At 49.0% G+C, this 13,144-nt stretch overlaps 1 protein-coding gene across 3 annotated transcripts in view; it reads left to right on the forward strand.

Annotated features, from left to right (window-relative positions):
• GAS7 (growth arrest specific 7) overlaps positions 1–13,144 on the forward strand; it is a 220,054-nt gene that overhangs the window by 203,625 nt on the left and 3,285 nt on the right. For all 3 annotated transcript variants that reach the window (XM_058559717.1, XM_058559716.1, XM_058559718.1), the window contains 4 exons: positions 116–194; positions 6,669–6,797; positions 7,787–7,910; positions 12,365–12,444. In XM_058559717.1, the coding sequence (XP_058415700.1) occupies positions 116–194; positions 6,669–6,797; positions 7,787–7,910; positions 12,365–12,444 (412 nt within the window). The remainder of the gene's footprint in view (positions 1–115; positions 195–6,668; positions 6,798–7,786; positions 7,911–12,364; positions 12,445–13,144) is intronic.

Below are 13,144 nucleotides of genomic sequence, written 5' to 3' on the forward strand. Positions count from 1 at the left end.
ATGCTCCCCAAGACTCAGGGTCGAGACCCACCGTCCTGCCTCAGGAAGGGCTGAGGTCTCTGCCCTGAGGTCAGTGCAGCCCTCTTCGAGTCTCACGGTCTCCTTCGTGTTGCAGCTCCCTGGGAGAAGCGTGGGCACAGGTGAAGAAGAGCCTTGCAGACGAGGCAGAAGTTCACCTCAAGTTCTCAGCCAAGGTAACCCCTCCCCGTGGCCTCTCTGGATTGATCTTACACCGCGGTGTGCTGTTGGACATTTAACAACTCTCTTCAGTGTGTCATGTCAGCCAGTTTCTGTGGTGTAAATTTCAAGCGTCAGGAAGAGGTACACAATAGCGCACCATTGTATAGTGTTTGCACCACACAAAAGCATCAGTAACATAAATATCTACCAAAACATGGGTAATAGGAAAATGTAGTGAGGAAGTGGTAAGTGCTGAGTGTTTATTACCTTTGTTTTTAATATAACTTGTTAATTTTAAGTTGAGATCATTTAATGTTTAATACTGGCTGTCTTTAGCAACCAACTCACAAAATTCCTACAAATTTAACATTTGGCTCCGCTGAGCCAGGGCAAGCCACCCCAGCATAGCTCTGGGAGGGGAGGGTGGTCCCCCTCAGTTCCTCAGGTGAACCCCGCTCTTGCTTTGCTGGGCTTTCAAAGGGACATACTGGCCTTTTCTACTTCTTCTTGGGGTCGAGAGACTAGACTAGGCCAAAGGGAGAATTGTTTGGTTTGGTTTGGTTTGTTGTTGTTGCACAGTCTCGGACTAGGTAACTGACCCTTCTTTCGTTTGGTTCTGAAGACTGTAGCTCCCTGACCTTGAGGACAGCGATGCTTCGGTCCTGTCCACTCTGCCCTCAGTACTCAGGGTGGTGCCTGGTACACAGTAGATGTTCAATTAATGTTTTCTGAAGTAATGAATGAGCGAGGCCCTCTGACTGTCTCCTTCTGAACTGCCCCCCCCCTTCAGTCCTAGTTTCTCTCAATATTTCTCCATATTTTCAAACAACCTTCTCTTCCTCACTCCCTGGCCCATATCTCCAAATTGCCTCTCAGGCTGTCAGCTACTTTTCAGGGGAACACTAAAGCAAGTGTCTGAGTGAGATAATTCACACGAAAGTGTGCCTGACTGTCTGGGCTACCCACCAGCATGCCTGCCTTTTAAAGGAAGAGAGACCTTTGAGAGTGACACCATTCCCAGTGACCTTTGCCTACTGGGGTCCACACTCTGCCCTCTGCCCTCCCACTATCACTAGTCAGACATGGCAGCCCGAGAGGGCACTTGCACAAAGTGCTTAAACTCTCTGAGCCGCCATTTTAGTATTGGGGGGCACACTACCTCCTTTACTGCTTGAAGGTAGCATCCATCCCCCAAAGATGGCTGCTCCTTCCAGGGGTGTCCACATTCAGCACTCACAGGTCCTATCTCTTTTCTAGTGCTTTTCCCACAGTAACTGCAGTTCTGGGCTTTGGGGTCCCCGTGGGATGTGCGCTGGTGGAGGACAGGAATCTGGCTTCGTACCCAGGTCTCCCCACCCCGCCCCATGATGGTTCTCTGCATACCGAGGGCAGAATGAATGACTCAAATGGCTGAGACACGTGAAGCAGCTTTATAAAGAGCTGGGCTGGAAGAAAAAACAGTGCTATTACCAGCTCCCTGCTTCTAGAGAACGTTAGTCCCCAAGAGCGAGTTGACACCTAGGTGTGAGTGAGAATTCCTGGCCTAATGATGGCACATTAACCTCATACACCAAGCACTTTACAAGAAAAGTGCCACTCCAGCACTGGGAGAGAAGGGAGCTCCATGAATTGGTCTCTTTGCCGCCTTGCATACAAAGCAGCAAGTTATTTTTAATTTTCAGGTCATGGGTGGCATTCCCTCTAGGTCTCCCTTCTGTCCTAGCCCCCAGCAGCGCATTCTTTGCATGGCAGAAACCTCCATTGACTGGTGGGGTGACTGGGAAGGCTGCCGTTGTGAGGGGGTGGGGCTGGGAGCCAGATCCACGAGCTTCTGAAAGGGCGCCTGCTGGATGCTGGGAATCCTGGTGGCATTTCCTCCCCATCAGGAGGACCCCTGGTTCTCGGTTGTTTACAGAGTACGCAATAGGTGACAACATGCTCTCCGATGCACTGTTTCCCTTTTACTACTGTTAACTTGCACCAACGCTTCTGACACCAGATGTGTGGGGTTTTCCCACACCAACTGTTCTCTGACGCCTGCTGGGTGTCCTACAATTGAATTCCATTCTGACAGGAACTAACTGGAAATAGCATCGGATCCCACAGATTAAGGACTGAGTCCCACAAGACTGCCCCCACTTCAGATGCCAGTTGCAAGTAGTGGGTCTCCAGGTTACCCTCACTTCTGTCTGACTGCAAATCAAGGGTTCCACGACCCCCTCCTCAGGTTTGATAATTTGCTAGAGTGGCTCACAGAACTCAGGGAAACACTTAACTTTCATTTACTGGTTTATTATATATTAAAGGACATGATAAAGGGTACAGATCAACAGTCAGATGAAGAGGTACATATGGCGAGGTCCAGAAGGGTCCTGAGCATGGGAGCTTCAGTCCCCATGGAGTTGGGGTACACCATCCTCCGGGATGTGGATGTGTTCACCAACCCAGAAGCTCTCTGATTCCCATAATTTACAGATTTTTATGGGGATTTCATCACATAGACGTGATCAATTATTAACTCAATGTCCAGGGCTTCCTCCCTCGCCAGAGCTTCTAATCATGGCTTGGTCTTTCTGGTGACCAGCCCAATCCTGAAGCTATCCAGGAGCCCACCCAGAGTCACCTCATTAGAAAAAAAGATGCTCTTATCACCCAAGAAATTCCAAGGGATTCAGGAGCTCTGTGTCAGGGACCAGAGTCCGAGACCAAATTAGAACAAAAGATGCTCCAGCACCTTTATCAGTTAGGAAATTACAATGTTTTAGGAGCTCTGGCCAGGAGCTGAGGACGAAGACCAAAATAGATATTTGTTATATCACAGCCTACAGTGATGTCAGTGTTGCAGATGCTTACATACAGGATATAACTCATCCTCCTCGATTTTATCAGCCACCGTGCAAGACAGCATCTCCATTTCACAAGTGAGAAGGGACAGAGAGGTCAAATCACAGCCCATGGTTACACAGCCAAGTGGGCTCAGCTACTGAGGAAGCAAAGGAGAGGACTGAGCGAATTGGAGACTTGACCCCCAGACCTTTTCTCCCGGCAGACCAGTGGCATTTAAAACACAGAACCCCGGGACCGGCCTCATGGCGTAGCAGTTAAGTGCACACGCTCCACTGCTGGCGGCCTGGGTTCGGATCCTGGGCATGCACCAAGGCACCGCTTGTCAGGCCATGCTGTGGCGGCATCCCACATAAAGTGGAGGAACATGGGCATGGATGTTAGCCCAGGGCCAGGCTTCCTCAGCAAAACGGGGAGGATTGGCATGGATGTTAGCTCAGGGCTGATCTTGCTCACAAAACAAAACAAAACAAAACACAGAACCCCGTTCTGAGGAGCAGTCTGCCCTCTCTCCAGGGCTGTCCAGGGTGGTGCAGGCTGGCCTTCCGAATGCCCACGGCGTTTTAAGTCAGGTGCTGATGAGGTAGGGCTGACTTCATCATTCAGCTGATGGGAGGTGTATGAAGAATGTTTACACAAAACAGATTTTTCTCTGAGAACCTCTGCTGCTTCCCGCCTGTCAGTCAGGGTTGGTGGCCTCAGGCAATTGTCATGGCAGCCCAGTGGTTGTATGGTGATTCCTCGAAATGAAAGAGGCTCCAAGGATTTATTTGTCTGCCGTGGATAATATGGCTCCATATGCGCAAAACCCATTTTAATGTCTGCTCCGAAAGGCTCATTGAAATTCTGCTCTGAACGTTCTGTGTCGGGGGCAAGAGCTCTTTAAGAAATACAATTTTGTTATGGCAATCTTTCAGGCTTTTCTGGTCTACTAGCTCAAGCCATTGTTAATAGCATCAGGCCATTAAAGAAATACTATTGCTCTGTACAAAGAAAGTTATACCTGGCCCCAGCTGCAGGAGGGAGAACAGAGAAGTCCCTTCTGATGGGAGAAAATCTCATCATGCAGTAGAGGCCATGCATTCAGTCAGAAGACTTTAGGGGGAAGTGGGAGTCAGGAGACTTGCAGTTTACGTCAAGGCTGTCACTAACCAGACCGTGGAGAAGTCACTTAGCATCTCTGAGCTTCCATTTTTTCGTGTGTGAAATGAAGAGTTTGGACCCGATCAGTGACTTTAAACTTATTTGTGACCCAGAGTAACACATTTTACATGGGCACCCAGAGGTATCCACACCCAAATACCCACATGCAGATACTCAAGCATGGACACAGCTGAAACACACGTTTCACGAAACAGTACTTATCCTTCTGCCTAAAATGCACTCTGCGTTTTCTATCCATGTCTGGTCTGTTCTCATCAAAAAGCTGGTCTTCACCCACTAAGTTGATTTCACAACTCTTAGCAACCCACCATCTGAAGAACACTGGACCCGATAGTCTCTGAAATTTCTTCCAACTAGAGATTTCTCCTATTCTCTTCAGCTGTGTAAGGTAGAAGTAGGAGACAAGAGTGCAGGAGTTCTAGAAAGGCTCCAATTACCTGTCCCATCCAAGATGGGCCTGCTCGAGAGTTCTCGAGGACAAGTTCCAGGAAGGGCTTCTGACTCTCAGTTAAACAAAGATGCTTCTGAGTTAAGAATGAGTATAAAAAGACACCAGCTGACTTTTTTATAGAAAAAATTATGTCCTTTAGAAGTACATAAAGTATAGAGGGAGAATGCAGGGATCTTCATCTATGCATTGAATCGCCTCTGACAGCTGGTACCATGATGTTTCCAGAATGTCAGTTGGAATTTGGGGAGAGCATTTTGGTGCACTGGCAGGTTGTTGGGCTCTTCCCCAGACCGCAAAGCATGGGTCCGGGGCCCAGGAATCCTGAATGTTCAAAAGCCCCTCCAGGTCACTCCAGGGCACATTGAAGTCTGGAAATCACTGGCTTTCCAGGCCCTCAGAAAGAGACCCCAGAGTTACTGAGTCAACAGGCTGAGTAACCCTCATAGACCCCCAATCAGGGGCAGGTTCCCATGGCAGCTAAACTATGCAACTCCTCCTCCCTCCTCCTCCACAAATGCCTAATCTCTGTGGGAAAGGGGTTTTCATATTCTTGGCAGCTCTCAAGTTTGCAGCATCTTACAAACTGCCACTAGATGGGGATATTTTCCAATACAAGGAAACTCCCAGGGCTCAAAAAAATAATAGCAGTCATTTACAACTGACATGAGGGGGAAAGCGGCATTTGGATGACCCGCTCTCTGTTAATCTTTGAAGATCATCCAACAGCAAAGCCGTCATCTGTCACACAGGGCATTGGGCACTGAAGATTGTGTCATTCTTCCAAGTAATGAAGGGACACGCACTCCACACCAGCTCCAGCCAGATGCTGTGGACACAGCAGTGGCCAAGCCAGCGTGGCCCCTGCCCTGTTAGAGCTCACAGTCGTCTGTCATCGGTGGTTTGGAACTAGGAAGGCCTAAGTCCTCAAGGTCTCCAGAGAAACAGATAATGTAGCAAGAGCCCAGTGAGGAGGAAGAGGAGAGAAAGCACAGAATCCCAGAGCTGGGATGTCACTGTCCAGGGAAGTTCAAATATGATTCCCAGATGCACTTCAGGACACAAGGAGGCCGAGGGACCTTGGAAGGCCGTGTTGGTGGGGTCCAGGAAGGCCAAGTCGGTGGCCGTAGGAGGCTGAGCGGGGTGGGGGTGGGAGCTCTGAGAGGCTTGGTCAGCAGGACTCCAGGCCGCTCACCTGGCTTTGACCACAGCAGATCCACAGTTATCTGTTTTCTTATCAAGTACATCTTGTGTTCACACTCCCCCCAAAAGAGTTTTAGGTAAAAGTTCTCCTTCAAAAGGGAGTAGAGTGGGAAAGAGGGAAGGAATAAAAGAGAAGCGAAAAGCTGAAAAACTTGATGTCTGCCAGCTCCTCTCAGGGCATAGACTGCATCTCCGGCCCTTGGAGTCAGAGGCAGTTCCCCCTGGGGGGTGAGGCGCCTGTCTCCATGCGGACAGTGAGGTGAGGTCCCCTCCGGTGCGGCTCAGGAGAGGGGCCCTGTGAGTTCCCACCGTGGATTCCTCGAGCTTTGGACCACGTCCAGACCATCTCTGTAGTCTCAGCACCTGGTACATAGCAGACAGTCAGTAAATAGAACTGACCTGAGATCGCCCAATTAAATGGCATCCACGTGGCTGTCACTGTGCTAAGTGCTGAGGACACAGAGATGGTGGCTTGATTTCTGCTGCCAGAAAGTTCCCAGTTTGGAAAGTAAGGGAGGTGGACACCCGAGAAAAGCCCTACAAGAAGCTTTGGGAGCTGAGAGCAGGAGGGAGGTAGCCGGCAAGGCCAGACTCCAGCCTGTCCACCCACCGGTGTGAACGCTGAGGCCTTGCCAGCTAAGGTGACTTCCTAAATGGCGACCTGATAAGCAGCCACTTGTCTCTAACCTTCCTATCGGGAGGCGAGGCGCCAGGCCACTGTCCCAGGCTCCATCTCACCTGCGGGGGTGGAGGAAAGCGCCTCCCTCCTTCCTCCCCTTGCTTGCAGCTGATGCCCTGGGTCCTGCGTATGTCCCGCTCTCCTCTACAGCTTCACAGTGAGGTAGAGAAGCCCCTAATGAACTTCCGGGAGAACTTCAAGAAAGACATGAAGAAGTGCGATCACCACATCGCTGACCTCCGCAAGCAGCTCGCCAGCCGCTACGCTGCAGTGGAGAAGGTGAGGGGCCCAGGACTCTGGGCAGGCAGGGGAGGTGGGGGCCTGATGCAGCAGGGTGGGCTGGCAACCAGTAGCGGCTCCAAATGACAAGGCCAAGGCCTTTGTCGCCGCTGTGGCAGGGTGGGTAGTGGGGAACACAAACCTCGAGCCCAAGCCCGAGACCCCCGACCACCCCCGGCCAAAGGGTGGGTACGAGCTGCTTCCTCGTGGTGCTCAGATCACTGCCCAGAGGGCCGATGGGAGCAGGAGAGGCTGCACCTACCGTGGGAGATACGGTGGGGCCCCACAGGGCACATGAGACAAGCTACACCCTGCTTTTGTGGGTTGTGGAGCCTGGACGTGCTCCTGGTTCACACCCTTTGGGCCTCACCTGGCAAATTCCGTCTTGACTGAATCTTCCTCCCCAGAGGCCACGGTGTGCTGACCTCAGAGGTCTGACCCCGGTGGGAGCTGCTGATGGCCAGCCCTGGAGGGAAGAGAGCTCTCCCTGGGGCTGACTGCAGTGCCGTAGGGAGGGGTGTGGGACAAGGGGACACCCTAGACGCTGCCAGCTGCCATCACCAAAGGGCCTGTCCTGTACCAGAATGGGGTGGCTGGTGCTGCCATCTGCTAGGGACTGCTGGGAGGTGATGTAGATGAGCTTTAGTGGTCCCTTCCACCCCAGAGAGGCTGTGGTTTTAGGACTGTCTGGATCCCCAGTACATGTGCATGCTCCAATGAAAGTGTGGTCTGAGAGGCTTGCTCTAGGCCGAGTCGGGATGCCATTGAAAGACAGGCGTGAGAAGATGTGTCACAGCCTCTGCACGGTCACTAACTGGCTGAGTGATGCTGGTCTAGCTGCTTGGCCTCTCAGAGCCACTGGGGCGTCACCCACAAAAGCAGAGAAAAGAAAAGACTCTTCCTAGAAAAGGGGAGGCCAGGCCACATGACCCATGGGACCCTCCTGGCCCTGAGCCCTGTAAACAGCTTCTCCATGTCCTTGGACCCAGGCCCGGAAAGCCCTCACAGAGCGGCAGAGAGACCTGGAGATGAAGACCCAGCAGCTGGAGATCAAGCTGAGCAACAAGACAGAGGAGGACATCAAGAAGGCACGGAGAAAGTCCACACAGGCTGGTGAGTGCGGGGCCATTGTCAGCTGCCTCTCACTGTCCTCACCTGGTCACGGAGGCATAGAGAGGAGAGGGCTGGGAGATGGGTACCCGGGAAGGTGCATCCCACGGGGTGAGGCTGGGAGGTAGGGGCTGTGGAGTGGGGAGCAGGCCAGGCTGTTTCCAGGCCGTGGCCGGAGACTGGACTCGTTGCGCTCTCCCCAGCAAGGGCTCTTCCTTACCCATGCCCTGGCTCTCTGACTAGGAGGTGGACCAACTCCTCCATGCACGCGGGACTCGGGTCCCATCCCTGCATGGAGCCCATAGGAGAAGTGCGGACGCCACCCACCCACTCACGCTGCCCGCCCCCCCTTCCCAGGGAGTGGCATTCCAAAGGTTCACCGGTGGTGGTGGGCTGCTGCCCCGGGGTCGGAGGCCGACATTTTGGACATTTTGTTTAATGAAATAACCACATTTCAGGTTCTCACTGAAAGATGGCCCTGGTGAGTTGGTTTCTGCTTCCACCTAGTGGTAACAATTAACTAATGCACAAGGAAGGGGGACCAGTAAATGCTTATTAAATATGTTTAAAAAGCCCAAGTTTCACTGCATGCAAAGATAATGCATATTGCTTTCTGGGATTAAAATGTGTGCTGTAGGATTAGGTTTTGGATTAGATGATCTCTAGGTCCCTTTCAGCTCAATTTCTGGTGAACCTGGTATAATTAATTCATTATAGAATGAAGCAGCTACCTTGTGCACATTTTGAAATAAGGTGGTGTAAAAATGTAAAAAACAAAATAGTCTAATATAAACGTAACATTTTATATAAAGATCTTATAATGCACAGTAATAAATTATTGGATCCGGAAATAGAAGGCATAATATACTTATTGGGAGTAGGAAGGAGAACCCAGGGAGGGGAGAGGCATATTTAAATTAGATTGATTTATGAAATTATTAAAAAATAAAATTATATTGCAAAAACTATTGCTGCTTGGCAAATTTTTAATCAGTGCATGAGAATATAAAATCTTATTCACCAGATATAATCACCGTCAACACTTCCTAGTGTGTTAATTTTTAAAACCGTTTTTCAATATCTCTAATTAAATTTATACACATTAGATCATGTTATACTCTACGTTCTGAATTTGTATTCTATCTGCTACGTCTTAGAGATCGCTCTGTTCCATCAACTGTACTTTGATTTACCCATCCATTCATGGACATCAGAATTTTTAAGTGGTTGAATAGCGTCCCAGCCTATGATTGTATCCAAATTTACTTCATCATTCTCCTAATTGATTTTTGTAGGACTCTCAGATTATTTCAGAGTGTTTGCCAATGCCAGCGACGCTGTTATTGTAATTGTATCTCGTATGTGAGACTAAATCTGCATATAGAGAGAGATGCAGCGTGCTGGGTCAGAGGGTTAGATTCACTTGATGGTATTTCCAAATTGCTTCCAGAGAGTGTGCCCGCCCAAAGCGTCTATGAATGCCCCTATTCCCTAAACTCTTGTCAGTGCCGTGTGTTATCAGATTTTGACATTGTAGCTGTCTGGGGAAAAATATTTTGTTGTTAATTTAATTTGCATTTCTTTTTGAGTGACGTTGAGCATTTTAAAAATAGACTTGTAAGTCATCTATGATGTTTTTTCTGTGAACTGATTAATTCTCCATTTTCTTGTCGAGTGGCTGGTCTTGTTCTTATTGATTGATTGACAGGGATTATTTATATGTTATGAAAATTAACCTTTTGTCATTTGAATTGCAAATATTTTTCCTAGGTTCTCATTTATCTTTTAATTTTGTTTTTTGTATTTTTCCTTTTATTTTTCTTTTGGCTTGTTTTCTTGTTATTTTTTCATTCAATGGTCTTTTCCCTTATGAGTTTTAGGGCAGAACTTTCTAAGACTTAGAAAGACTTTCCCTTTTTCAAGATTCTTTTTTTTAATCACTTTTTTTCTTACTTTCTTTTGGCTTCAGGTATTTTTTAGATATTTGACCCACCAAACCTTTATTTTTTTCTCACCCCATTGCTTTAGCCATATTCCACAAGTTCTGATGTGCAGTGTTTTCATTTCTCCCATATTCTAGATATTTTGCTATTTGTGTTTTGATTTCATCTTTGAGCCAAATTTAAAAGGAAATCTTGAAGTTTTCACGAGCCAGGGTTCTGTTTTTGTTGTTTTCTAGTCTTGCTATTTGTTTCTGGTTTTGTTGTGTTGTCATTAGATAACACAGTCTCTCGTCCCTAGAGTTTGGAATTGTTTTGTGCTGACAGAAGCTAGTCCTCAGACCTAACTGTAAAAAGTACTACCTTTTTTGAGCCCTCTCTGTGTGCCAGACACCAGGCTGTGTGCCTTCTAGCATTCTCTCTTTAATCTCACAGTCCTGCCGCAGGGAGGTATTCTTATACCCTTTTATGAATGAGGAAACTGATGACAAACAGGGCGAGGAACTTTCCCAAGCCCCGCAGTTATGGAGCACGTGGCACAGAATTCCATCTTCGTCTTGTTCCAAAGACTCTGCTTGTCGCCATTTTGCTGGACAGCCTGTTACCCAGAAAATGCCAGCTCTTCCCTTCTCTGGTCCCTTTTCTTCTTCTCCCTCATCTTTTCCAAGGCTACTGAAAGAGTGGACATCTGGGTCCTCAGGGGGCTTGTCTTCATTTTGTCATCCTCATCATCGTCACGTAGCTCATGTTAATGTTGTGCTGACTCTGTGCCGGTGTCCATTCTAAGCACTTCATATATATTGACTTATTTCATCTTTACCATGACTCTGTGAAGGTACCATTATTATCTCCATTTTACAGATGAGGAAACTGAGGCACAGGCAGGTTAAGTGATTACATGGCTGGTAAACAATGGAGCTGGTATGACAGCCCAGATACTCTGGTTCCAGAATCCATGTCCTTAACCTGTACTGGATCTGATTTCAAACCTTTGGGCTGCGTAGAGAGAAGACACACTCTTCCCTCACCTAGCCTGTTTCCTGATGTTCCCAAAGCATGTTCTCAAAATCATGATTGACAAATAGGGCTTTGGGAATTCCATATTGTGTGTTTACAGAGTGACATGCTGACCCCATGCCTGGTCAGGACCAGGCTCTTGGTGGGAATGCGTTTGTGATGAGGTGTCCACGTTCTTTCTTCCGGTTCAGTCCTTCTTGAAATCAAGGGCCTAGTCATTGATCTTGGACCAAGAGCTAAATGCACAACGCCCTTGATTTGAGTTCTGTTTCTCAAGGCTCATCTCCCAGCCAGTGGAGGGGGATAACTGAGCTGGGCCCTGGGTCAGGGGGACGTAACTCTCCCCATTTTCTTTCACTTTCGTATCAGAAAACATGTGAGTAAGGTGACGTTGTCATAGGAATGACTTTGAATCTACTTGAATTGCTAGATTTAAAGATCACTTAGCATTGGTTGGCTCATGCGTCTTTCCCTTCATGAGCAAAGACCGTGATGCTTTCCTCTCTGGAACCCTGATGATCAGGAAACTGCGTTTAGACCAAGCCGTGCCCTCGAGTGGGGCTTCTCCAACTGTGATGTGCATGTGGGTCACCTGAGGATCTTGTGAAAATGCAGTTTCTGATTCACTGGGTCTCGGGCACGTCCTGAGATCTGTGTTTCTAGCAAGCTCCCAGGGCATACTGCTGCTACTGGTGCAGCAACTGTGTTTTGTGTAAAAAGTTTCTTGGACCTTAGTAACGTTTGCAGTTACTTTACAGTTTGTTTTCTTTCTAATTACAAAATACTTCAAACATACATAAGATTACAGAAAATAATATAGTGGCCATCAAGATTGAATAGTTATGTTTGTTTCAGATCTCTCTCTTATGAAACAAAATGCTATAGAAAGCTCATTCCCTCCCACCCATCCTTTCTCAGTTGCCCAAGGTCACCGCTATTCTGGAATTGGTGTGTAGCGCTCCAATGCCTGTTTTCATACCATTACTGCACATGAATGAGCCATAAACCATCAGACACATTATTTTGTATTTCAGAATGACATCCTGCTGCATATACATGCACGCGTGCGCGCGCGCACACACACACGGACGTGATTTGCAAACTTCTCTTCTTTAGTACCAAGTTGCTTGTGACACGGTTCCGCCAAGCAGGACTCTCCAATGTGAAATGAAACTGCCATCTTTAGAGGGGGCAGCGTTTCCTGGCCTTGTGATAGGGCTGGGGTCCTAGGAGTACCCCCCCACCCCCCCACACACTTAATGAGAAACCCCCATCCTGAATTCTTGGTGTCCAGGGTCACGTTCAGATGGACAATCTGAAGCTGGTTACTCATGGTGCTGGGTTGCCCCCTTCCTCTGCTCTGTCCCCCACCCACCACCACTTTCTGATGGCCTCCATGGCCCCAGGGAGAGGAGAGGGCATGGCTGTGGGACGCAGGTGGGAGAAGGCAGCCATGGCAAGGACAGGATGGAGCATGATGGTGGCGTCGGCCTTTTCCAGGAGATGACCTCATGCGCTGTGTGGACCTCTACAACCAGGCCCAGTCCAAGTGGTTTGAAGAGATGGTGACCACCACGTTGGTGAGTGACCGGAGATGTGTAAGCATGTCCATACAGGGACTAGCACTCAGGAAGCCCTGGGTGGAAGCTGGCGGGAAGGAGGATGATTAGTGGAAGGGACCATAGAGATGGTCATTAGATCAGCTCCAGTGTTGGAGTCAAGACCTCAACTCTGGGCCAGTCTGTGTGGATTCAGATCCTTGCCCTGGCTCTTCCTAGCTGTGTGAGCATGGGCAAGGGTCAGGTCTTGCTATGTCCTCCTTGGCTGTCCCCTGTGGGGTCAGGGTCAACTGAGGATGCCCCAAACCAAGTAGACAGTGGGCCTTTCAGGGAAAATAACTAAGTTGTAGGAAGCATGACCCTCCCCACCCCCAGAAGAGTTGTGCGTCCTTAATAGGAGATCCACGCAAGGCGTATAAATGGGTGAGGCTGGGGGAGCTGGGGAATAGGCATCAGACCCTATTTTTTGCCTTCCTGAGTATTTGTTGTGAAGGGGCATCATCTCCTTATCTGTCAGCACCCAACTGAGTGGGACAGTGAAGGGGTTGGCACTTGGGCCACTGGGCCAGGTGAGAAAGAAGACATCATGCCAGAACCGTCCCCCTGCCCAAAGCCACCCATGTCCGTCTGGCATAGGACTAACCATCTGCCCTCCCCAGGTGTCAGCCCACCAGAGCAGATTAGAGGCCTCCCCAGGGGCAGTGACCTAGTTTTCCTCCTG

The sequence above is a fragment of the Diceros bicornis genome, chromosome 18 (genome assembly GCF_020826845.1).
Source record: "Diceros bicornis minor isolate mBicDic1 chromosome 18, mDicBic1.mat.cur, whole genome shotgun sequence".
NCBI classification, from domain to species: domain Eukaryota; kingdom Metazoa; phylum Chordata; class Mammalia; order Perissodactyla; family Rhinocerotidae; genus Diceros; species Diceros bicornis.